The sequence below is a fragment of the Castor canadensis genome, chromosome 1 (genome assembly GCF_047511655.1).
Source record: "Castor canadensis chromosome 1, mCasCan1.hap1v2, whole genome shotgun sequence".
In the NCBI taxonomy this organism is placed as follows: Eukaryota; Metazoa; Chordata; class Mammalia; order Rodentia; family Castoridae; genus Castor; species Castor canadensis.
This window is the reverse complement of record NC_133386.1, coordinates 168,288,810-168,315,801: the sequence shown is the minus strand read 5'-3', so window position 1 is coordinate 168,315,801 and position 26,992 is coordinate 168,288,810. Positions and strand designations below refer to the sequence as shown.

At 35.9% G+C, this 26,992-nt stretch overlaps 1 protein-coding gene across 1 annotated transcript in view; it reads left to right on the top strand.

The window, feature by feature from the left end:
* The window catches only part of LOC109676734 (doublecortin domain-containing protein 1), a 50,276-nt gene that overhangs the window by 10,448 nt on the left and 12,836 nt on the right, over window positions 1-26,992 (top strand). Inside the window, 15 exon segments of the mRNA XM_074043387.1 lie at window positions 1,159-1,313; window positions 2,446-2,459; window positions 2,462-2,645; window positions 6,523-6,616; window positions 8,712-8,882; window positions 14,747-14,775; window positions 14,777-14,930; window positions 16,453-16,532; window positions 16,534-16,627; window positions 18,011-18,200; window positions 19,018-19,167; window positions 19,882-19,983; window positions 24,766-24,902; window positions 26,025-26,094; window positions 26,097-26,203. Coding sequence (XP_073899488.1) covers window positions 1,159-1,313; window positions 2,446-2,459; window positions 2,462-2,645; window positions 6,523-6,616; window positions 8,712-8,882; window positions 14,747-14,775; window positions 14,777-14,930; window positions 16,453-16,532; window positions 16,534-16,627; window positions 18,011-18,200; window positions 19,018-19,167; window positions 19,882-19,983; window positions 24,766-24,902; window positions 26,025-26,094; window positions 26,097-26,203 — 1,731 coding nt within the window.

Below are 26,992 nucleotides of genomic sequence, written 5' to 3'. Positions count from 1 at the left end.
TCTGAAACTAACTTGACTATACTTCATTTGCCAGAAAGTTCAAGAGTTGATGATAAATTCCAAGGAAGAATCTTAAACACCTGAATGTAGGGGAAGAGTATTGTCTAACTTTTTTAAAACTAAGAATGACAGTTTTTCTTTTTTCCTCAAAGAAATGAAATTGGTGGGAAAGCTGTGTTACTCACTTTTAACACAAGATGGCACTCTTGTCTTTCAACTGTTAGGGAGATTTTTGACCTGAAAAGCTGCTCAGGCCGGAGCTCTGGATGAGCCAGTGGTTTACACCTACAGTTTCATACTCACTCGCAACACTGCTGTTACATTTGAAAAGTGTATGGTCAGCTCTGCTAAGACAGGAAATGTCCCTGAAGATTTTGATAATCTAATAGTGTTTGCAGTTACATGAAACTATCACCAGCACCTTGGTGCTCACAGCCCACCCCAGAGAACTTTCTTTACATGTATGCAAATTTACAGTGCTGAAATATGCTGGTGGCTTTGCCTATGCATCTAAACAGTGGCCTATAACTTTATAAATATATATGAATCTGTACACTGGCTACTTACTGCTTCTGTTTATCTTTGTCTTAATAAGAAACCAGAAGGCTGGCTCAATCATTCAAACTGCGACTATTTATTCTAATGTTGTAGTGTATAGATGGCACATATGTGCAGATGCTATTTGAGTCCCTCTAGATTTCTCTATTAAGAGGAAAAGTTAACTTGATTAAGATTCCTTAACATTGTCTATTGAGTGGACTTTGTGGAACTTGGTCATCTAGGCTACACTATTCCAGACAGAATTATGACTCTCTTATGCAGTAGTGAAGAGGTCTTATTCCATATTCATTATAAATTTCTATTGAATACCCTTATAATTTTTTGAAATATAACACATGGCCTCAATTTTCTGAATAAATAGCAAAGATGAATCCTATTTATTGTGTGGTTGAGGTATTTTATTTGTAGCCTTGTATTAAAAGATTTAAATTATGTATTAATAAGATGTGGGTTTCTAATGTTAGGGACCCTTATGGAAATATGATTTATAGATCCATCAGTATCCTACAGGGTCTGATCAGACCATATCCCAGCAAAAATGCTATGAGCACACATAAGAATTCTGGGACTTGTGTTTGCTTCTAAACCTTGATAGAGATTCACATGCAAGAGCATCTCCAAATGGATGCTAGTCGTACAATGCACAAGTATGCCTGGCAGGATGCTTCATGTGACTCCGATGAGAATGACAGACTTCCAAAGACAATGGAAGAAGAGCCCTTTGAAAATATGAAACCATCAAAGAAATACAGGTAAAACATTGCAAAGGATTCCTTCTAGATGGTTCCACCTTGTCTCAGATTCTCTGATTGGGACAAGCAAATTTCTGAATGTTTTCTTTGCTGTTAGCTACTGACTACCAATGTGTACATTTCAGTCTTATGTTTACAATGAAAATATTTGCAAGTATTTATAGGAAGGTTCTTTTCCTGCCAGTTCATTTTGTGCAGGGTAATGTAGTTTCTTGGTCACAGGCATACCTTTTCTGTGAAACAGTAGCTTCACCTAACTTTTCATCTTGAGAATTTAGCACAGAGCCTATATAGTTATTGAATGGATGTATAGGTAAACTTATGAATAAGCCTGTAAGATGTCCTGATGTCTTTAAGAAAATAGTAAAATACAATTTCTTCTTTTTTAATTTTAATTTTTCTTCAAATAATAATGAAATGACAGGAATCTATAGCACTTTGTATTGTTCCATAATAATAAGACATTTGCTTAACATTGTAATGGTTACTGGATGTTGTGAGTTAGACAGTTTGGGCATTTTTTTTTACAGTTAGCATTTGACCATGCATTTAGTAGGGACTTAATAGATTTCTTGAGATAAATTAAATTACCAATGCATTGTGATATTTTAACTTACATAACGTGACTGCTTAATGCTTTAAGATTCTGAAGTAAGAGATTCATTTAAGTTAACATATTAGTGTATCGTTGCTCTTATATTTCATGACTTGTTAGATGAGGCTGGCAAAAAAGTGCGCATTGGTCTCCTACCTGCCAGAGTCGCATAGAAAGTAGATAAAAACAATCATAACCTGAGCAGAGCTCCTTTATTTCTCTGTTTTCACTCTACATGTTGCTTTCTTTCTCATACTTCTTTATGAATTTCATCTTTTTTTCCTTAACTGAATTGGTTCTTCATCCAAACTGCTCTTTTATATGCTGATGAATTATGCAAATGTTCTCTTGATAAACATTTTTTTCTGTTACAATATAAACTCAGAATTCTAGTTTTTGTATCAGCTGTTGTTCTGATGTTGTGTTAACTGCCAGGTTAACTGGAAGCTCTTGCTCACAGAAGAACTAATCACCTCCAGTGCCTCCAGTGCCTGCACCTTTTTTTTTCTGCCTCTAATAGAGTTTTCTTTATCTCAGCCATTCTCCACAGCATAGAAAATTCCAAAGGTATGCCATCAGCAGTTTGAATACAGAGAGGGGCAAATCATAAGCCACGCTGCTCCTAAGCTAGTCTTGGGGGTACAAGGTCCTGACCTCCATTCAGGCATGGGGGTGGTTTGGGTGGAGAAGAAATCTGAAGACAGTCATCAACGCTGGATCCACAAGGATGCCAGCAAGTAAGCCCATTGTATTTGAGGTAAATATATCAGAAAGTGGATAGGACCCTAAGAGGCAAAGCATGGTCCTCAGAGTAATAAGGGGGATAGTTGAGAGCTTTGGATTTTCTATTTTACTTAGCTGATAATTACTTATTGTGATCAAAGAAGGAAAAGAGACAGGAATATAAATGCTAAGTAAGCTACATGTCCTCAGATTCAGAAATGTTCAACCTGATCTACTGGGTATATAGTTTTACCTGGTGATGTGCTTAAGACTAGTGTTACCACTTTGTTTATGATATGAAGCAATAAAATAAAAATTCTAAAAAATCCCCAATTTTTATCTTATTTTAATCATAGTATTGTACTGGGGTACTGGGGTTACATTATGATATTTACAAAAGTTCTTACTCCCAACTGTTAAAAATTTTTGTTACTATTCATAAACTCAATCCCCTGCCTCCCTCTACACATGCCTTCCCTACCTCCTTTGCCTTCATAAAAGATAACTAACTGGTTTTGTCCTTCATTCTTCTGAGCATTGTGAAGAAAATAGGAGGAAGGGAAGGCTAGTTAAGGAAAATCAGAGAAGTTTGCCTAAAACTTTCTGAGCAATTGGACAATGAACAGCTCTGCTTTGAAAAATCTAGCCATAGGTAGCACCAAAGTCTCTTACAATCTCCAGCTACTTTCCAGAACACTACACAGTTTTGTCATCTTGAGGCTTTCCCATGTTAAACCACAGAAGAGAGGAGCACTGGTATAAGATGTTAGAACTGATTGATTCCTCATTGGAAATTTCAGAGTCTAGAGAGAAGAGGTAGAGCAGCAGGGGGTAGGGGATAGGATTTGCTTATGAGCACATGAGGCACCCTCCACAGATTCCAGACACTCTTAGGTTGGGGAGGTTTGGCAGAAGTCTTGATGATGATGTGTGGACATAACTTGGAGCAATGTATGTCTGAAGGTAGAAGTCTGTCTGCACAGTGACAGGAATTCTGAGCTCTTTTCTATGTTTTCCCTTGTCATATTTTATCCTCTTTCATATAATTGGATGTGAAAGTCCATTTTGATAAGCTAGTGAAGCCTGGAGAGTGTTGGGATACACAACAACAGAAACCTGTAGAAAATTTCATTTATGTTAAACACTGACATTTTTTTCCTTTATTGTTGTGCTGGGTGGGGGTACAGGTGGCATTTGCAAAGGTCCTTACATTGTATCAACTACATCATACTTGAATTCACCCCCTCAACTGCTCCCCTTTATCCACCCCACCCCGCCCTGATTCATGGAACAGTTTCAACAAGTATCATTTTTGTGTTTACATACATGTGTACACATTTTTGCACGGTATTCACTCTCCCTCCCTGCGCCCTTTCTCCACCTCCTCTCCCCTCCTACAGGTGCTAGCCCTCCCCCCTGGGCAGGACCTGTTCAGCTTTTATCCTCCATATTTTGCCTACTCAGCATCAAGGAAGGAAACTGCCCACCCAGAATTTGTATAAACAGAGTGTAGAGTAGTTCATTGCTACTCTCTGGAAGGTATCAAGTGATTATCACTAAGAATTTTCTACCATTAGGCTTTCCATTCTGTCCTTCGAGTTTTGAATTACTTCTTTAAATTTTTGCCTCTTATTTAAAATAGAAAATATGTGGGAAGTCCGACATCTTTAGTAATTATCAAGAACACCTCATAAGGGAGATTATAACTGAGAACGAGGCTTCATTGGGATAGCACATGGTCTAAACTGGCCCATGTAACTGGAGCACAGTGGGTGAACATCACTCCCAGCTTGGTTTCCAGTCACGCAGGAGAGTGAACCAGGCTAACTTTGGAGGTGATTTTTAACTGTGGTAAAATCTAGATTAGTCATTTAGGCTCTGAAGGGACCTGTCTGTGCTCATATCATGGGCTAATGAAAGAGGCCTTGGTATTATGTTGAATGTTGCTGGAGTACAGAGTACATTTCCACTTTGGTGTTTGCTTTGTGCAGAAGTGTATAAGCTCAGGTGTCCTGCCGAATGTAAGCACTCCCAGTATTTTTGAGTACTGTTCAAAAAGAAAAAGAAAACCAATGTTATAATGGCAGAATCTGGCTTCAAAGCAAAGGAAATACAATTGCATCTATTCTAGATAGAAAAAGCACAGAGCTAGGGAGGTAGATGGTCTTGACACCTCAGTCGGTTGTTACGGGAAATAAAAAAGCATGTGAATAATAGTATTATTGAGTGCCAATACAGATGCAAGATGTAAACTATGCAACATGCTAAGGCTACAGAGATGAACTCTTGGAGTACACAGTCCTAATAAATGTTAAAAAGGCATCTTGCAAAATTGAATATCCAGTTTGGACTTAAAATGATGCCTCATTGAGAGGTATCAAGAAGAAATACATTGCAAGATTAATACTCTTTCTCTTATAGAAGTATGAGTGATTTTTAAAATTGTGTTATTTTCTATATTTTATAATACTTTATAATGAGAATGTGCTGTTTTATGTTCAGATATTTGAATTCAATATTTGGAATTTTTTAAGTCTTTAAAGGAAAATATATATTACTTTTATACTGAATCCCTTCCCATTTTCTCCCCTTCCCTCTAGTCCCACATCATTAAATCTTATTTTCAGGATGACTTATATTTTCTACAGCGGGAACACCAGTGTTTGCTGCTGTCTAACATAAACACACTGGCAGACATAAAGAACTGACTTTCCTATACAGACTAAAGCCTTGAATGTTTGGCTTAGTTTTGTTTTTAACTGATGCAAGGAAAAGAATTTGAAGATTTTAACTTAGCCATGCTCATTTTGTTTTGTAGTAAATGAGGCTTCATATTAGCTCTAATTAAGATCACTTTAAAAATTCAACATATATCTTGGACATTTAGAGAAAATTCCTTTGGAAAAGTAGAATTTAAGGGAAAACATAAAAATACCACAATCATTAATAATTGTAGCTAATATTAAATGTTAGATGCCTTATAATGTTCTATGCATTTTATATGTATTAATTTATTTAGTTCCCACATTATGCACCATTGTCCCATTTTACGGATGAGGAAACTGAGGCACAGAGTTATTAAACAAAGTCATATTTCTAAGGAGAGGTGGACAGAAGATTCAAACCAAGCAGTGCAGTTCCAGAATCCATTTAATGATTCTCACTGCTCTCAATAATAGCAAAATGGGAAAGAAGGGTTTATCAGTCTGGGAATAATCTGGAAATAGATTGTTCTCTATCTCTTTATTGAGATACAATTCACATGCCATACAAATCACCCATTTCAAGGACACAGTTGAACAGCTTTTGTTATATAGTTGGTCCTCTGTATCCATGGTTTCTTGAATCTGTGGATTCAACTGAGGACCAAATATTTTTGAAAAAAAAATTGAGTCTGTACTAAACATGTACATATTTTTTCTTCTTGTTATTCCCTAAACAATACAGTATAACAACTATTAGACTACAATGTAGCAGTACCATGTTTGCACTGTATGAAGTAGTATATAGAGGCAACACTGTGATTTAGAGAAAGTAGAATATAAAGAAAAATTAAACTGTGATAAAACATGGACTAGTAGATATGTATATATTACATGTAAAATATTAAAATGGATTTTGAACCATATCCATGCCATCACTGGATGTCTTCACTCTCAAGTCTGTTCCCATGAAGCAGCCAGAAGGAACAGGAAGCCCCTCCTTGCCATGTTCTTTTAGCACTCTCTACTGAGCGAGTGTAACCTCCTGCTTACCACAGAGGGGAATAAGATTCACATCCACATCACAGAGCATGCCTGGAGCTGAGAGGGAACACCCTAGTAAGTGGCACAGAAAGAGATTTAATCTGCTCAGGCTACTTTGTAATGCGATTAATCCTATTTTCTCAAGGACCTTTCACCTGCTGAGTAACCCAGACCTTGTCCTGGCAGTATCTATGACCAAGGCTCAAAATGAAGCCTACAGCTATCCTGTTATTGTTCAGGTAAGATATATACAGGCTAGGGAGTAACCATAGCCCTTTAATTGAATTGAAGTAAAGCCCCATGCTTCCTGACATGGAGTCAAAGAATAACTGTCATAGAATGCTATCTTGAATGTCATTGTTAAAATATTTATAATCATGTGCCCAGATTTCAAATTGAGCACATTCGTGTATCTCTCAATTTAGTTTAATCCAACAGATGGTGATTGTAGGCTTGCTGCATGTCAGGCCCTATGCTAGTTACTGAAATCGAATCCAACGGTAAGCAGGAGAAGTTGTCCCAGCAGAAGTCACGGCATTTATGACAGTCAAGTGAATGGTCGTTAGATGCACCTAAATTTGGCCATCGAGATTATAGGCAAGGCCTCCTTTCCTGGAAACTGAAGGGAGACAGCCTGATCAGAAAGGTCATTTTGGAGAAGGGAGCCCACAGTGTTAATTCTACTAAGCAACCATTTGCAGCATGCTTTTAATACAGTTTTGCAAATGCTTATAGCAGCCAAACAATTTGTGGAGCTCCAGAGAAGCCTGGCTTCATTTGGGTTTTGGGCAAAGACCTAGGAGGTTCTTTTTTTTCCTGTTTGTCTTGTTATCCTCCACTTAGAACAAAAACACTCATAAGTGGATATTTTTCCTTTTTGGGACAACAAAGTTAGAAGCGTTCTTGCTTTGCATTTATTTTCGATACCCTAAACAGTATTTTCCATCTTTTTGTTGAACAGAATAATTATTTCCAAATAATATGTGTTTTATTCTGTGTTTTTAATAGCACTGAAGCAACTTGTTTTGCAGGCTTGGAATCCAAAAGTGGGACATGGCAATCTGGACACGTATCAAAGCTTAATTAAATCTTCTGTCCTCATGATAAATAAGGGCGAAAAATTTATTCTAGGAGACACATATACATCTCATTACATTCTTTTCTTTTAGGTACTTCCTTAGTACACATGATGGTGAAATGAAATGCATACAGATGCAAACCTAGCACCTTAATCAGCTTTATAAAATTGCAGATACGGTGTCTTTCCCTGAGGCTCTCTCTATTTTATAAGAAATAAATTTAATCTCAAATTTGAATTGCCTTTCATTTTTTTCTTTGCTAGTGTTTCGTTTTTATTTATTGAAGCAATCAGCTTCTGTGAAAAATATTAAAGTTTGTGTAAAATAATAGAAATGAGGCATGTTAAGTTAATGCTGCTAGACTATTTCTTGAAAACACAGCCTTCTGTTTTCCAGCCCTCTAAAGGAGGCTCTATTGTCTGACCCATTAAATCAGTTCTTAAGACTCCTTTATTTTCTTCTCTGCTACCAATCTCTCACTTGGCAAAGTAAGTGTTTTAAAGTCTCTTGGGGTATATGACATGTTTGGTTGGACCTAATCTGTTTGTTTAAATCCTGTTAAAATGAAAGTACTTCTTTATCTATACTTGAGCCAAGTTTTATAAATAGAGTACATATCCTAGTTCTATTACATAGTTAACTGAATGTTCTTAGAAAAAATTCTTGAATATCAGTAAAAGAGAAATTAAAAATATCAACAAGGTACTTTTTTTTTCATTTAGTAAACTGTTGTTTAGAGAGATTTTGCCCGTTTTTGGCCAGAATATGAAGGAGGAAAATAGGCAATTTCATGTACTAGTGGTGCAAGTGTAAGGTAAGATAATCTTCAGGAAGGATTTTTATGTGACATTTTAAAATGATCATATTTTATTAGCAACTCTACTTCTGGAAAATTTTAAGAAATAACTTACATGTTTAATTATTAGAGACTAGTAAAATAAAATATGCTTAAGATGAATTGATTATATAGTCTTCAAAAATGTTAGAAAAAGAGACATGAAATAGTAAGTGAGAAAATTTACCAGATTACATATTTTGTGATTCTATTTTTGTAAGTCAAAGAATATGTATTCATAAGTATAAAGATTATGTATATAATTGCCAAAATAGCAATAGCATTTATCATTGCACAGTACAATTATGAGTAATCATGTGTACTTTCTGAATTCTGCAATGAAAAAAATCTGACTGCTATAACCATTTCAATAAACTTACCTGTCTATTTGACTCCATATTTTGTCTCTTTTTTTTTCAGAAATATAAGCCCTCCAACAATGGAACTGCCAATCAAAAATGGCATTACAAAAGAAATATGAAAGCCTTTGTGGCCTTTCACAGCACTGCCCTAGATAAGGAGATCACATCAGCAAATTTTGCCGGTGTCTGGACATCATCTGTCATAAAAGAAGAAAACATTGATCAACCAGTAAGCGTCTCCTCATGCAAAGATAAAGGAAAAGTGGAATAATTTAATGAAACAACAAGCTGTTTTTCTCTACAGCAAAGCAAAAGTTGAACATTTTTGCTTGTTTGTGTTTTAAGATGGGATCTCATTATGTAGCACAAGCTGGCCTTGAACTTGCCATCCTCCTGAGGAGCCTCAGCCTCCTGAGTACAGGCGTACACTAGAAAGCCCAACTTGTACACTGACTTTTTCATGAAATCACTCAGACTCTGTGATTCTAGTTAGGAAAGAATGAAGCAAAATTATGAAAAACAAAATAAATAAATTGAATAGTCTACATAAAAGTATATTAAAGTTCTGTTGTGGAAATTTTCATACTTATTCCAATATAGTAGAGGACAATGAATCTTCATTTACTCATCATACAAATTTAACTATTATCAAGGTTTTGTCATATTGCCAGTCCCAGACATGGTGTCATTTTACTTCTACATTAAGCATACACTTCTAAAAACTTTGAAAGGTTTCTGGCATAATCGTCATCCCTTTATCATAACTAACAAAATTAACAATAACTTATTAGCTGTATAATAGGCTGATCTTAATCAAGTTTTCCAGGTTGTCCTAAAAATTCTTGTATGGTTTGTTGGTTTGAGTCAACATTTGAACAAGGAGTTCAGGGGACTTCTGGTTGCATAATCTGAGTCTGTTACTGAGTTGAATGTATTTGGATTTGTTTGTTGGCTTCCTTGTGGCGTTATTTGACTCATTTCTCTTTCCCCATAATTTCTTTTCACCTTTTTCATGCGTTCCATTTTTTAAACTTTGAGATATACTACACAAGATGGGGAATGTAATAAGTAATAATGTGTTGAACATGTCACAATTGTTAAATGAGTGCATTTCAAATGTTCTTAACCACAAGAAATGGAAAGCATTTGAGGTGATAGGTATGTCAGTTGCTTGATTAAATTGCTCTTCATTGTATTCCTGAATCATCACATCACTTTGTACCCATAAGTATATGCAATTGTAACTTAGCAATTTACAATTTAAAAAATAAAAATTAAAGCAAATAATTGCTAATTCTCCTCATCATTGGCCAATTACTTAGTTTTTACATACAATTGCTATTTTTTTCCCCAAGAAGCCAATTTGGCAAACACTCAATAGTAATTTTCCCTCAGATTCTCCAACATATTAAATAATTGTTATGTTCTATTTTTAAATGTTTTTAGTAGTATATTGTAGTTATACATGGAATTTCACTGTGACATTTCCTATATACAAATGTGCCCAGGTTTGGTTTATCCCCTCCATCATTCTCCACTCCCTTTCTTAAATGACTTCAACAGGTTTCAATGCTCCATATGCCTAGAAAGTACCTCAACCATATTTACCCTTTTTATTGCCCTTATTTACCCTCCTCCTCCTGCTACTACCCTCCCTTAACATGACTTATTTTACATTCCTGACCTTCATTGTGTCTGTTCATTATTCAGTAGGGTTTTGCCTTGGTATTTTACCTGTAAAATATTGTACTTTAATGAGTTCAACCCCCTCTATTACTCTTCCTTTTCCCCATATTGTGTATTGTTCAACAGTTTGCAGTGTTTTTTGTTTCTATACTGATGTGATGTATTTCATTACTATTCACCATCTATCATACTTTTCTTCTTTCCTCCTCCCAAACATACATATGTATATGTACATCATATATATGTACACACACATATGTATCATATGTATATATGATTTGGATCTATCTTCCACTATGAGAGAAAACATGCAACCTTTGTCTTTCTGAACCTGGCTTGCTTCACTTAAGGTGATGTTCTCCAGGTTCATCCATTTACCTGCAAATGACAAAATTTCTTTCTTCTTTATGGCTGACTAATAGTCTGTTTGTGTATATATACTACATTTTCTAAATCCATTCATCAGTTGTAGGGCATCTGGGCTATTTCCATAGCATGGCTATCATAAATAATGCTGCAGTAAACATGGGTGTGCAGGTGTCTTTATTGTAACCTGACTTACATTCCTTTGAGTATATCCCTAGTGTATTGTCAGATCATATGGCAGTTCTATTTTTGAGGTGCTCCATACTGTTTTCCATAGTGGTTGTACTAATTTACATTCCCACCAGCATTGTATGAGGGTTCCTTTTTCCCCACATCCTCATCAACATTTGTTATTATTTGTGTTCTTGATGGTAGCCATTCTAAAGGGGTGCGATGGAATCTTAAACTGGTTTTGATTTGCATTTCCTTTATGGCCAGGGGTATTGAGCATTTCTTTGTGTGTTTGACCATTTGCACTTCTTCCTTTGAAAAGTTTCTGTTCAGTTTATTTGCCTATTTCTTCATTGGATCATTGATTTTTTTGAGTTTAGTTTTTTGAGCAACCTATAAACTCTGGTTATTAATCCCTGTCAGATGTATAGCTCACAAAGATTTTTCTCTCATTCTGTGGGCTGTCTCTTCAGTCTGGTGATGATTTCCTTTGCTGTGCAGAAGCCTTTTAGTTTCGTGTAGTCCCATTTTTCAAGTCTCTGAAATTATTGAGCCACTGGAGTTATATGTGGAAGTCACTGCCTGTGCCTATTTGTTTCAATGAATTTCCTACTCTTTCCTTCAGCAGTTTCAGTCTCAGACCTTATATTGAGGTTTTTGAGCCACTTTGAATTGGTATTTGTACAGAGCAAAAGACATGGATCTAGTTTCAGTTTTCTGCAGGCAGATATCCAGTTTTCCCAGCAGCATTTGTCAAACAGGCTGTCTTTTCTCCATTGTGTGTTTTGGGTGCCTTTGTCAAAAATCAGGTGGCTGTGGCTGCATGTACTTATTTCTGGATCCCCTATTCTGTTCCATTGGACTTCATATCTGTTTAGTGCCAGTACTATGCTGTTTTTATTGCTATGGCTGTGAAGTACACTGTGATGTCAGGTATTGTGTTACCTCCAGCATTGCTATTTTTGCTCAGTATTGCCTTGTCTATTTGTGGTGTTTTGTGAACTTTAGGGTTGTGTTTTCAATCTCTGTGAGGACTGGCACTGGAATTTTGGTGGGAACTACATTGAGCATGTAGAATGCTTTTGGTGGTATAGCCATTCTCACAATATTAACTCTGCTGAACCATGAGCATGGGAGATCTTTTCATCTTCTGGTGCCCTCTTCAATTTCTTTCTTCAATGGTCTATAGTTTTCATTGTAGAGGTCTTTCACTTCCTTTGTTAACTATTTAACAAAGGTTTTGCTTTTGAGGTTATTGTAAATTGAATTGTTTTCCTATATTCTTTCTCAGTCTGTTTATATTGGTATATAGAAAAACTACTGATTTTTGTATAATGATTTTGTATTCCTGTTACTTTGCTGAAGGTATTAATGATGTCTGAGAGTTTTTTGGTGAAGTTTTTCATGTCATTTAGGCATAAGATCATATCATCTGCACATAGGGATAATTTGACTTTTTCCTTTCCCATATGAATTTTTTTTATTTCTTCTGCCTGTCTCATTGCTCTGGCTAGGAATTCCAAAACTATGTTGAATAAGAGTAGAGAGAGTAGCACCCTTGTCTCATTCCTGACTTTAGAGGAAATGTTCAGTTTTTCCCGGTTCAGTATGATGCTGGCTATAAGCTTGTCATATATAGCCTTATTACGTGGAGGGACATTCTTTCTACTGCTAGCTTCAAGAAAGGATATTGAATTTTGTCAAAGGCTTTTTTCTGCATCTTTGAGATGATCATGTCATTTTTGTCCTCACTTTTTTGTCTTGCTTTATTGCATTTATTGATTTGCTTATGTTGAAAGATCCCTGTACCTCTGCAGTGAAACAGACTTGATCATGGTGTATAATCTTTTTGATTTGTTGTTGAATTCAGTTTGCTAGTATTTTATGGAGACTTTTTGCATATACGCTCATTACTGAGAGATATAATTCTCATTTTTTTGTTTTGTCCTTTTCTGGTTTTGCGATGAATGTAATACTGATGTCAGCAAATGAGTATGGCAGTGTTCTTTCTCTTTCTATTTCATGGAATAGTTTGAGGAGTGTTGGTGGTGTTAGTTCTTTAAAGGTCTGATAGAATTCAGCAGTAAATCTATCAGGTTCTGGGCTTTTCTTTTTTGGGAGACTTACTGTCACTTCAATTTCATTGTTTTCTATAGATCTATTTAGGTAGGTTATATCTTCTTGGCTCAATTTTGGTTGGTCATATGCATTTAGAAATTTATCAATTTCTTTTATGTTTTCCAATTTATTATAGTATAGGTTTTCAAAGTATTCCCAAAGATCCTCTGGATTCCATATTTTCTCCCATAATTTCTGTAAATGAAATTCAGCACTAGAGTTATAATTAGATTTTTGCTTAACATTTTTTAGCCAGAGCCTTCATAAGTTTTCCTGTGTGTTTCATATTTATCACTCTAGACAGGTTTTCCACTTTTAGTGTTAATAGTTATTAGTTGGTTCAGGTGAACCAACTAGACAGGTTTTCTACTTTTAGTGATAATAGTTATTAGTTGGTTCAGGTGATTTCAACCTGATCCCAGAGTAAAGAATTTTCTTATGCCTTTTTATTCAATGTCACCATTTTGATTAAAAAGAGTGAATTTTTTCTAATTATATGGTTTTTCCCTATACTTACTAGCTGAACATGTAAAATTAGGAAGAACATTATCTTGCCAACTAGATATTTGAGTTCCCCAGAATATGGTTTAAATATGGCTTATAAGGAAAGGTAGAATAAGTGCTCAGTTCTTTTTATCTGTCTTATCTTTTGCAATATAGCATACCAACTGAAAGCTTAGTGACTTGTACCAATTTTTTTTTCTTTTTTTCTTTATGGGCAAGCAATTTGGACTGAGAATAGCTAGGCAATTCTGCTGGCCTTGACAAGGGTCACTAATGTGGCTATAGTTTTCTGGTGGTTCTTTAATAATTTATGGCTCTATGATGATTGGATGGTCAAAGATGGCCTCTCTCACATGTATTCTGGGGGCATTGGTTCTCCAACTTCTTGGCTTCTCAAGAAAGCTAGCTCAAGTTTGTTCACGTTATGGTCTCAGGGTTCCAGCTGGAGCCAAAAGAGAACAAGTCACAATGTGAAAGCTTTTCATATGCATCTGCTTGCCTTGCATTTGCCTGTGCTACATTGGGCCAACTCAAGTCATGTGAAAGGCAATAAGGAGAAAGAAACTTTGCCTCTTGGTTGGAGGAACAGCAAAGTCATACTTCAAAAGGGCATGCAAGCAAGGTTGGAATGGTTTTACTGTGTCCATCTTTGGAAATATTCTGCCACACTTTCTAATGATCATAATGGCCAGTTTTCTTTCAGACTTATAAATTGGTACCAGTTTACTCCCAATGGTGTCCAATGAGTTGTGCTTTTTTTTTCTATTTGTTTGAGTCTTTTCATTTGTTTTTTTACTTATGTTGATTGCCTCATGGAATTTTAAATATTCAAAGAATCAAAATGTTTCAGTTATCGTTCTTCTTGCTACTCTCACATTGTCTCTTTTTGAGCCAGTAGAAGCTCCTGTATGTTGGCTCCTATGTCTTCTGACACGATTTGTTTACTCTAGGACACAAGAAGATGTCTCTTGCTTATATTGTGTATTTTCTGTCCTTTATTTGGGACTCGCCATTCCTCCAAGAAATACTGATGGCTATAGTCCCTGGTGTTGATTTACCATTGCAGAGTTTAGAAATACCATATTAAAAATACAATTAGTAGGGAGCAAAATAATGCATTTATGCTGTGATTTCAAATTTACCTTTTGATGATGATAAAAGTGATTTATTTATATTATAAAGTGTTCTGCAGAAATGCTATCATAATTCAGACACACCTATATAAAAGTGTGCTTTTGCTCATTTTAGGGATACTATTATCTCTCACCTGGTGGAAAGTAAAAAAATGCTCTGCCTGGCTTGTGGACTATCCATGAGAGCAAAGAAAGGACTGAAATAGTTGGTTCCAGGGATTCCATTCTTCTGTGCTTCAGTCTCCAACACCCAGAAGCCCTTATCACAAGGGCCTTTCAAGGTCATCAGTGTGGCCAAGGTAAGTAATGATCTGAGCTTTGCTAATGCATGATTGGCAACAGTTTGGAAACTTTGATGAATTCATTATCTATTCCAAATTCAAGTTCATCTCCTCTCATCCAATTCATCTTCCTCAGATCCACCTTTACCATCCTGCCTGCATTGATTTCCTTTACCCCAATGCAATTTAAAATACATTGTCTATTAATACTTCGATCTACCCTTTGAAGCTAATTGGACACTTCTGCAGCTTTAATCTGCTGGTGCCTTTCACTTTGCTCCAAGTGGCTTTTAGGTGAAGAAGTAGCTGCAAATCTTTACTCAGTGCAGGAACTTTTCTGCCTCTATCCATAGAGTAAACTCCTTTTCATGAGTTTGGAGCTTTTCAGGGGGAATTTGACAGGTTGTTGTTAGTAACTGTTCAGGTTAGGTGTCTGAATTTATGAATTCATGTCTAATACTATTTGGAGCTCCTGGAATTAGAGGAAAAAATAAATAACCAAAAACCTCTGCCACTTTCTTATAACCTTAATTTAAAATGCACCATTTACAAAAATCTGTCCTTCAAGCTTAGAAGTGTAAAGAACTGAGGGAACTTATATACCTGAGTAAAAAGGAGGCTGGAGGTATGGCTCAAGTGGTAGAGTGCCTGCCTAGTAAGCACACAGCCCTGAGTTCAAACCCCAGTTCTGCCAAAAAAAAAAAAAAAATCTCTGAGTAAAAAGGAGTGATTCCTAAAAGGTGGGCATACTGCAGCCTGGTGTGCTCCTCAGAGCTTGTCACCCCTTCCCAAATCACCCTTTTCTCTCTCCTAATCCTGATCCACATAGGGAAAGGAGCAGTAATAGACAGGTTGCAGTCACCATCAACTGAAACAGAAACTCTGAAGACAGCATCAGTTCTCTGGGAAGCCTGAGGGCAAGAGCTGATTGGAGAGGACCCCAGTGTTATAGCATCTCAGACAGCGCTTCTCCCTCAGGGTAGGAACCTAAGTAAGGACCAAGGGGAAGGCTGGAGTGGTGTCCAACACTCTCCTTCCCCACCTTCCTCATCAACACCCACCATAGGATGGCATTCTCCTAAAGTTAAAAATTAAGAGAATATCTGTAGTATTAGTGTCCCCTTATTTCAACCCCAGGTTCTCTCTGACCCTGATATCTTCTTCCCCATCTCCTGTCATAGAGGAAATAAAAAAGAAACAAATAAAAACTCCTTCAATCCCACCCTCCAACAAACAAACAAACAAACACCTGTCCCATTGCCAAAACAAACAAACAAAACCAGAGAGGGCCAGAAACACAAACTAGATACCCAAAGGTCACTTAGTAGCTCAATGACAGGGCTGGAAAGAAAACAGGAATTCTGACCCAAAGTACTTATGACTATAGCATCCAATGTCTACAGTATGTGAAGTGAGCATTGCAAAATTTAGATCCTACCTACACATACACACAGTCCTTAAGTGAAGAGATTGAAGTATGCCAAAATAACAAAACTAAAAGAAAAGTTTGTGTAACCGTATAATTTTTTAAACAAATCAGGCTGATTTATCATCTTCTGAGGCTGAAAAAACTCTAAGTTATTATAAAGAATGTCTATTGTCTTTACGGATGAAGACCTGCAGCTCTGCACCAGAACGCAGTGAAAATAATTGCATACAAAAATGGGGATGGATATCGTAATGGGAAATTAGTTGTGGCTGGAACATTCCCCATGGTAAGTGGCTATCACTTAAATGCTGCTTGCATCCTCAGAAGTAATGATAATGATGATTCTCCTGGTATCAAAATGCAGTAGGATTAAGTGATAAATGTCTCGGGTCAGATTCACCAATTTAAGCTGATGAGATCAAGATCTCTGTTTTCTTCGAGGTATTCTTTTCTATTTTATTTCTTTGGATACAGACTTAGGAAAAAAAAAGAGAGAGAGAGAGAAACCAGAATGTTGTTTTTAGATTGGCTCTGGAGCAAAGATCTAAAATAAGAGGGAAAACAGTGCTATCAGGTTTTCTTCGTTCTTGTAGTAGAGTCTTTTTTCTTCTTTGCTGCCCATGCCAGCTTCAAGTTGTATATCACCTGAGTGGTCATTTGTCGTCTGGTGTAATCTGGTGGATCTGAACACTTATTTGTTGATAGGGCATTTCATTTCACTTTTAAATTGGAGAATCAGGGATTATGTTAGGAGGGCCTATGTGTCTGTTTTGGGGATCATGTTATGAGGGACTATGTGTCTGTTTTGGGGATCATGTTATGTGTCTGTTTTGGGGATCATGTTAGGAGGGCCTATGTGTCTGTTTTGGGGATTATGTTATGAGGGACTATGTGTCTGTTTTGGAGGCTGCACCATCATAGGAAGGGAGGAAAGCTCAGAAGGCCCAAACACAGCTTTGTCCTTCCATTGCTTGTGGTTAGCCTGTCTAGACATTTTACCTTTAATAACATATTTTACAAGTGACATAAAACATGATGTATGATGTGGAATTACATGGCAGACTGTGCAAACACACACATACACACACACACACATACACCTGTTCACTCACCTCTTTGGTTAAATATGGATTGTTATTAAAATATTGTTGTTCATTGAGCTAAGCAAAATACAGACATTAGTAATTCCAAGACCAACCCATGGTCTTGAGCAAAAATATTAAACTTTCAGCCTATTTTTTCCATCTGCAAAATGAAGGCAATAGTACATGCCAGTTATTGTTTATAAAGTTAGATATTCACTTTTTTCAAGATGTTTATCAATCTGAAATACTCCAACAATTTTATGCCTTATAAAGCACCAAAAATTGAAAATAGACTTCTAGGCTAAACATTTTTATAAAATGCTGAAATGTATTAACGTACATCAGCTGCTGGGCTAATTTTTAGAGCTAAGAATGTTCACAGCTACACTGCACTGATGTGAGATTAGATAGGGCAATCCAATATCAAAAACTATCTTTAATCAAAATTCAATATCAGTAGTTATTCCAATTTCTATTTTATCAAATTAAAGGATTTTCTCTGATCTCTAAAGTGGCAAACTCTTCACTATTAATCCGGTTCAGTCATTATTTCATGCCAGTCCCTTACAGTTTGTGTTATGTAGCTTCTTACAGAATGCATGAAACAACTTGGACTTGCCCGAGCCCCCACAGTATATACTAGAGATGGAACCACAGTCTTCACCCTGCGTGAATTGGTTTTATGGGCTCTAGATGAATCCTGTATCCAGAGAGAATCTGAGGAACAAAAGAAAGACATAAATCCTGTTGCAACAGAAGAGATAGCCACAGAAAGTATGGAAGGTTGGCTTTAGCTACTGGCATTAGCTGGTTCTATTTATATTCAACCATGAAAAAGTTAAATGTGATTCTTTTATTTAGTTGCCACTGCTAGAAAATTTTAATCTTAGCCAGCTACTTTTGTAAGGAATTCCATGAGTATCAATGAGATTCTCATCCTGATTTTACTTTGCAGAAAAATAAAACAAAATATTATGTAAAATTTGGTTTTAACACTCAAGCAAAAATAAATTGCATAAAATTAATAATATGTTTGACTGTTTAGCTGCTTTATGAAACACGAGCATCTTCTGTTTAAATTCAGAACCAAAAACCAACTGGAGACGACTTAAGAGATTGTCACTATATCAATGTAAATCTCTTTCTACTACTAGAAAAGATGGTATCTTATTCTCCAAGTCTGCTTCTCTGCCCCTGCTGGTCTCCACTGCTTCTGTAAACTACTAGAAGCTCCAGTCAATGCCCTTTACTGTGGCTTTTAGTTCATTACATTATGATTATCTGTCTACATCTTTGTGTATCTTGTTAGATTATGTACAGCTTGAAGAAAGGGACCATGTCCAGAACAAGAATTTGTGAAATGAAAGGAAATCTTGCTAGTAGTGATTCAGTAGAGTTTTCTTAGTGTGAGATTTTCTACTTTTGTTGTATTGAGAAGCTAACCAAATTTATGTATTGGTCTCTAATTTTGGTATTGATTTTATAAATAAGGTCATTAATGAAGAATGAAATATTTTTCATGAACAAATGAATCCAGAAAGCATATTTATTCATTATCCATTGAAAATAACAAATGTCATTTGTTTTCCAGAAAACCCAAGGATGAAAGTGAGAAATAAATTATTTTCAGGGTCTGTGAAATCCGATAGTTTGGATAGTATAGATAAGTCTTTGCTCACCCTCATTCTTAGAAATCCTATTGCCATCTGGGTTGCTTTTGAAGCATTTCTACCTCCAAATGGTAATTTTCTTGTTTTTGCTTTCTTTCAAGCAAGTCTTTAAAGGGAGACAGAGATAAATCTTCTGTCATCATATGAAAATGGATTAAACCTGTAGAATGTCAACATAATAACATTACATTTATGAAAAGAACAGGAGGTCCATCAATTAGTATGGGCACAAGGATAGTTATACTCTAGTATTTGCACAATTGACTGTTATTTTCTTACTGGAATGGAGTATTCTGCATGGAGAAATGTCTAATTTAGTTGATAAAGAGATCCTTGGTCTATAAGACTGAGAATAATGGTATACATTAGAAAATAACAAATGAGTTTAATTCACACTGAGGACGACCTGTCTGCACATTTTCATTTTTAAGAATTGCACCCTTTAGGCAGTAGGTGGATGTTTAAAAAATGAATGGTTCCAAGCCAGGCTTTCATCACCTCCAAATAGTTTGTGGAAGTAGAAAATGAAATATGGCTATTGCATATGGTAAATCTATATAATAAAACAGCACTGTTCTTTTTTTTCTCTCTCCATTCCATAAAGAAATGCCTTAAGCCCTGTCATCTTTCAAATGAGGTTTCTTTTAATGACCCTTACCTCTTAATTACTTGATTCTAATTGAATCTATTTCTTGAAGCAGAAAGTTCTATATAAAGTATTGGTGTTCATGATGAATTACTGTTGGTAAAAGAATGCAAGATAAAATGTGTTTTTATTATGTTAGCTTTACAGAAAGCAGAAAAATTAGTGAAACAGAAATGGCTGAAAAAGGACAAAATTTTGGCTGATTTAGATACCATGAAACACAAAATGAGAAAGTTAAAAGGTCAGTATTAACTAAACCAGGCATCACCATGTTTAATTCTAAATGTAATCTCAATTTCGGATAGTTATTTTTTACCATTAGATACAGGTGTTTAACCAATAAATAGTAAATAAATATTGTGCTACACAAGTCATTTAAGCAAAGTCCAAAATCTAATACCATGGTCTTTTATTACTGGTTTTATATTTGTAAATTTTATGAAGGAATATCAAATAACTTATATAAACATTAAAGAATTAAGACAATGTCTCCTATTACTTGTGAAATAATCCCTGAATTAATATTTTATGGGCTTTGGAATTAATCTTTAAGCAAAAGTTTGCTATTATTCCTTGGTTTTTGCTGAGGAAGAAGTTTTGTTCAGGAGGCTTATTTTTGAAATAAGGGAGTACTGAAATCTTCAAAGGTCACGTCAATGTCTCAGGGACTCCTCCTTTCTATGCAGCATGAGATATGCTATTCATAGCCAAAGTAATCAATTGGCATTATTTGTCCTCTTGTTCCATTCTCTTTGTCACAGAATCTTAGGATCTTGACTTTATACTACTGAAGTCCAAGTGATTCTTTGGAGTTCTCTCTCTGGAGAGAAACAATGTTCTATGGACTAAAGGAGGGAATACATCACAATCTTTGTAATTGGCATAACAGAATTTCAACTTCTGAGTATTTGCACTGTCGTGTATCAAAAGAATGTAAATCTGGCTTCAATAAACAACACAAACAGTTCTAAATGCAGAAGACAACTCTGGTTTGAAATGATCGTCCATTTCTCAACAAAGGAATGAGGGTAGAGTATAAGTGAAAAGCATATATTACTCCTCCAAATGTCTACTACTCATACTACTCGACATTTTCGCTTGAGTGTTTCATAGACATATCCAAAACTGCACCTGTCATATCGCCTGCACCAATGCTTCTTTGTTTCCTCTAGCGGTGGATTGTATCACCATCTATCCAGGTGTTTTCTCACAGAAACCCGAGAGTCATTCTTGCTATCTTCCTCTTTCTCACCTTCTTCAAATATTTAGTCTTGTTACTTTGAATTCATAAAGTTGATCTAAAATGAGTTGCAATGCTTACATCAAGCTTACATCATCCACACACACACACCCAACTGTCTTTTTTTACTTGCTTCCAGTCAGTCTCAACAGTAGTTTGTATTACATAAATAATGGCGATATTCTGGAGTTGAAGTGATCACGCAGAAATGCAAAGGTAGTATGACAATCCAGGCATCAACTCTTTCAAGGCTCCCTAGCATCTTTGGGACAAAGTTGAAACCTCCATTATGGCCCTTCATGGTCTCATTTTCTGTAAATTCCTCTCTCATCTTGTTCACAGCACTTCATCTATCTGAATTTTCTTTTAGAACCCCAGACCTATCATGTATGTGCTTTTTAAACTCTGAACTTTGGGCACAAAGTTTTTCCTCTTCTGTCCTCTTGGCTTATTCCTACTCATTCTATATTTTTGAGTTTACTTGTTACTTCTTCACAGAAGCCTTCTCCAACATTTCAAGCCTGGGGTAATCCCTCTCTGAATGTCCCCTCTGATCGTCCTCATCACATTATTTTAATTACCTGCTCATGTGACTCATATTAGATTATAAATTCTATTCCCTTCTAATTTGTTCTCTTGAGTATTTGTAGAGTGATCGAATGGATGAAAGAATGAACGGAATTTCAAGCATTCACTTAGGGAATATCCTAGGCTTTATTCCTGTATTGAGTTAAATCAGGAGAAAGCAACATATTGAAAATAGCACCTGGGAAAGCTGCCATTACTGAATTTTGATTTATTCATCAAGTAAAAAGACATATAAAGTTAGTTTGGCAGGGACTACAGTATCGCCACTGGAAAGTCTACATTTGGTCAGCTGATGTCCATTATGAAGTTATCTGCAGATGTAGTTTCTTTCCGAATGTAATGCTGAGATAAATCTGGTCTCTACTTACAAACTGGTATGTTTTCTGCTATTAAACGTAAATTCAATACATGCTTATAAAATACTTACTCTGAGAAAGGCCCTTTTCTAGCTGTTTGGATTATGAGAATAAATAAAAAAACAAGTCTTAGTTCAGGTAACTACAGTCCCTCTTAGATTGTGCAGGGTTGTTAATTTTTCATTTGTTTTTTTTTTATTCCTGTAGCCCAGGCTGGCCTCAAACTTACTATCAATTTTCTTGTCTCAGCCTCCTAAGGGTTGGGATTATAGGTATGCATCACTATACCTGGCTTGATTGTGCACTTCTTGAGGGTTGCATGGAAGAGCAGTTGTGGGAGGTGTGAGTAGTTGCTGAATTGACTATTCCCACTGGTAAATGTAACAAATACTATGTACAAAATACTGCACTAAGCTGACTTTTCCTTTCATTTGTAAGTATGTTAATTACTGTTATTAATAGTAATAATATTAGCAAATACTTTATAAGGATTTTGTGATTAAGTAGCAAATGTTAAATATTCACTTTGTTTAGCATATAATCAAATATTTAATAAATATTGGTACCAGGTATCCTAAGAAGGCAGTCCTTTTTTCCACTTTGTTTATTAATAAGTAAAACACAGGAAGGAAATAAAACTCAGGAATGCAATTCAGGTCAAAGTGTCACCTTTGTTGCATATAAAAACGATGTTGCAACATTTCTTTTAGTGTAAAAACTAAATGCACCTGCTAGCTGGAACCCTGAATTGGGTGAATTTGCCCTTTTAGCACAGAAGATGCTGAACAAGGATGGGACTCCTAACAGAGGAGGGGGATGGGGAGAACTGTCCAGGTGAGACTTACAATATGAAAGAACAGCAAAGCATTCATACTCTCTAGTTTCTAAGAGAAAAAAGTGTAAAAATTGGTCTAGACTCCTCGCTCTTTCCAATCAGTGGGTCTCCATGTACTTGAAAGGGCAGCTCAGGAGAAGGGAAGATGCATGCCCCATTAACAGTTATGTATATCATTATATCCCATGATCTCATGTGAAATAAAATATGGAAGAACATAATAAGAAGACAAAAAATAAAAAATAGTAAAAATAATTTATACATCACATTTTTGCTTGGCTTCAATTTATGTTATTCTTATCTACATAAATAATAGTTTATTGTGAAACCCTTTCCCCAAACTAAAACCTTTTGTGATGACATGATGTATCTTCCTGAAAATTATAGTGCAAATACATTCATCTGCTTAAAGCCATTAGAAGCAAGATGACAAAAAATAAATAATGCATAATATTTTTCCTGGCTCCTATATTCAATCTCTGCCTCTCAACAGTGTAAATGATAAGCTTTTGTTAAACTCTCTTCAGTTGAAAATTTTAATGCTCAAGATGCATTATAAGTAAAATATTCATTAGAATATTATCCATAAAGATTTATGTGTCTTATCTACCCTATAAGTAAAGTTAGGTAAAAACTATATTTAGTATAAATTTGTGTTAAGGAACCACTGTGTTCTTTTCCAAAGCACATCACCTGGTGGCTTGTGGCTGTAACTCATTGGCTGATTGATTTAATTATATTTTTCCACATTCATAAATTGCATATGAATGCTTATAAAGTGTATACAGTTCTAATTTCCCTAAAAAGTCATTGCTGCCATTTATCTTTATTGCCAGATCTATTTTCATAAACTTGAGATGTGAGACACAAATTCTTTATCCTCTGAAAATGATGAATTATTTTCAAAGAGTTTCATTTTGTAGCCATAGTCAGAAGATCTTCACTTTAAGAGTACCTTGGTAACAAAATTGAGACTCACCTTCATTTTAATAGTTCTAGTATTTTTCAACCCAAGAGTTACTTTCTCAAAGAAGCCTTCTCAGATGCCTCAGGCCAGGTCAGCAGCTCCATCACATGCTTTTCTACACCTGGTACCACAATTACAATCTGTTGGTTTAATCGTTTCCTTGACATCTGCCTTCCCTACCAAACTTGTGGCTCAAACATCCAGCACAATGTCTGACTCACAACTGGTGTCAGTACAGGCTTCTGGAGGGAATACACAAACAAAGCATTATATTTACTTAAGAGATTTAGATATCAGTAGGAACTTCAGTGATGTATATTTCCAACACAGAAAAAGAAAACTATTTCATAAGCATGGTTTTTAAAATATTTTTTATAAGGACTGTAAGTGGTCTAGTTGAAAGAATGCATAAATTTGAATCACCATGCTTATTAAATTAATGCCGGTGACTCTTCGGAACACAGTATTCCAATAAATATTTTCTCTTGCCACAACTTCTTAACAGCATAAAGGGCACAGTAGAGGTGTCAGAAACTAATCATGCTCATGGGTATTATTAGATAGGAAAAAAAGAGCTCTTGTCTCTTGGGTTAATATTGTTTTAGAAATACTTAATCTCCAGGCTGCTAAGCTAATTGTGGGGGAAAGACTTATTATTAGTGAAGAGAACAAAACATATGTTTCAAGACTGGAAGAGATGATGGGGACTAAATAAGATCATGAATTCTATTTGACTAAATCACTGCTGAGCTATATCATCGATGCGAGTCTGGGGCCAGGGTGGAAGTCAGCATGTTATCCTTCTTTTCCATCTGTGGAGTGAGTGTGCATATCCCGGCCATTTAAAGCCTCAAGCTCCCATACGAAGAGGTATTGTTAAATATTATTACCTTAGGCATCTTTGCTTTTATGATATTTTTAGTATTTTAGCCTATGCTCCTGAGTGGAATAATTTATACATAGAAAGCCAAACCAATTTATTTGAAATTTGAAAGCCTATCATCAGAAATAACATTTCCAGAGACTTCTTTCCCCAGGGCAGCGAGTAACACCATGTCAGCCAGCCACCACGGTTCCCACCAAAAGCCCTGCACAGCCGGTAGTGGTTGAAGGAGGCTGGATGGAACAGACTCAGGAGGAAATTAAACTTATGGAACTTATAAGACATATAGAGGTATGTTCTTTAGGATTCCTGACATTAAAGACTCTGCCTCTTTTATAAGAATTTAAAAGTACAATGTTGAATTTTTAAATTATGCTATTAATATATTCCCAGCATCTGGTCAGTTATGACCATCTAAACATATGCCAAGCATTGAATTGGCATTTGGAGAGTAGCTATGAAAGAGACAGCCAGCTCATATGAAAGTCTGTTTTGTTTGAATGAAGACCAGAAATTATGACCTTAGCAAAGACGAGAAAAAGACCCGGTGGATATGTACAAAGGTAATTATAGTAAGTGTAGTCAAGTTGAGCCTTATGGCTTCATTGCTCATCACTCCTGAGGGGATGGCTCAATATGGAAAAAGAGCAAGGAGCAAAATACTAACCGCAGTGGAGACATTCAGAAGTGAGCAATTGAAAAAGTGGTTTCAGTCCAATTAGTTAATCAGTCAGGATTGACAGACATTTAAAAGTTGAAAAGAGAAAGGTCAGCTGTTCAGAGAGGACTGGGGATAGAGACCTGGGAAAACCTTTTTACTTTGTGAAGTTTTTCATCAAATGCGGTCTTCCTATTTAATAGGATTTCTCAAACTTGTGAAATGTTTTCAACCCAAACATTAGACGTATGCCTAAATTGAAGTTACCAGCAGAAATAAATTGACATCGCTAGAAAGAGGACTTCTTGCCAAGCTAAGGATAGCAAGTAAGAACTTAAAACAATGCTCCTGTACGGTCCCTTAAGCGTTTTTTTAGTTAAAGGAAATGATATTGTAATTCTAAATCAAAAACTCATTTCTGAGATGCAGAGAAAATTCTTAGTAGGAGAAACACCATGCAGAAGTCTAGAAACACATCCCTCTTCATTTTTCCAAATTATAAATGAAAGTTAAGTGCTTTGCCAAAATGGCTGCCTCATTATTATTTTATTACTCCAATGAATGCCTTTAATGTTTCATTGAAGCAAAGGGAATTGGCCAAAGAGTCTATGGCAGGAGAAGTTAACGCACTTAGTAGTCACTTCCTGAAATCTTTCAATATTTAACAATTACAAGATATTTCTGGCTTCCATCACATTCCTTGTACACATCAAATAGTTCTCTAAATGTGGCATTCTCTGGGCTTTTCTTGACAGGCACATCTTTCTGAAGCCCAAGAACTGAAATCCAAATGAAATTCTCCAGCTGAGACTAAGCACAAAACAGTCCACAGAGCAGCCTGTACAAGCAACCCGACACAAAACGAGTGTGGGCTTATCTAAATGGAGGCAGACCTCAAGAAGGCACTTATGCCTGGGGCAAGAGCATTTCAGAGGTATGTCTAGTGTGCGAGAGTGTTCATTAGCTCTGGGTTCTAATCCCAGCCCTGGCATTTCTATATGCCAGGCAAGTGACTTTGCTTCTCTGAACCTCATTTTCTGCTGTGTGAAATGGGTACAATAATTTCCTGGTTGGGTTGGTCTGATTATTAAGTGAGCTTATATGTGGGAAAATATGAAGTCCAATGCTATCTGCCATATGTGTGAATCTGAATATGAGCCTTGGCTAGCAGAAAATAAAATAATGCCAGTTAAGTCCATTTTACCCAAAAGTATAATCTGTATTTTAAAATAATTTAAAATGGTTTTCCTCATCTATTTGAAATCAAGTTCACAAAAGAGTGATTTTCCTCCCCCATCATAAATTATGTGTTAGGTATGTTCCATGTAGAGAAAGCCTAGCATATTCTTTTTATTAGCATACAATAATTGTATGGGAAGAGACATTGTGATATTTACATATGTGTTTACAATGTATCTTAATTATAGTCACTCCTCCATTGTTCTCCCTCCTCTCCCCTCTTCCCTTAGAACAATTTCAACAGGTTTCATTCTTCTATTTTCATATATGCATACAAAATTCATCTACTATATTCAAACTCATTCATATTTTCTTTGTGCCACACACCTGGAAAAGACCTATTTTACCCTCATCGCCTTCATTTTTTAAAAAGTGTATATTAATAGTTCAAGGTGGTTTCGCCTTGGCATTTCAGACATGTATATAGCATGCTTTAATCAGATTAACCTCCCAATTACTTATTCTTTTTCTACCACCACGCTCC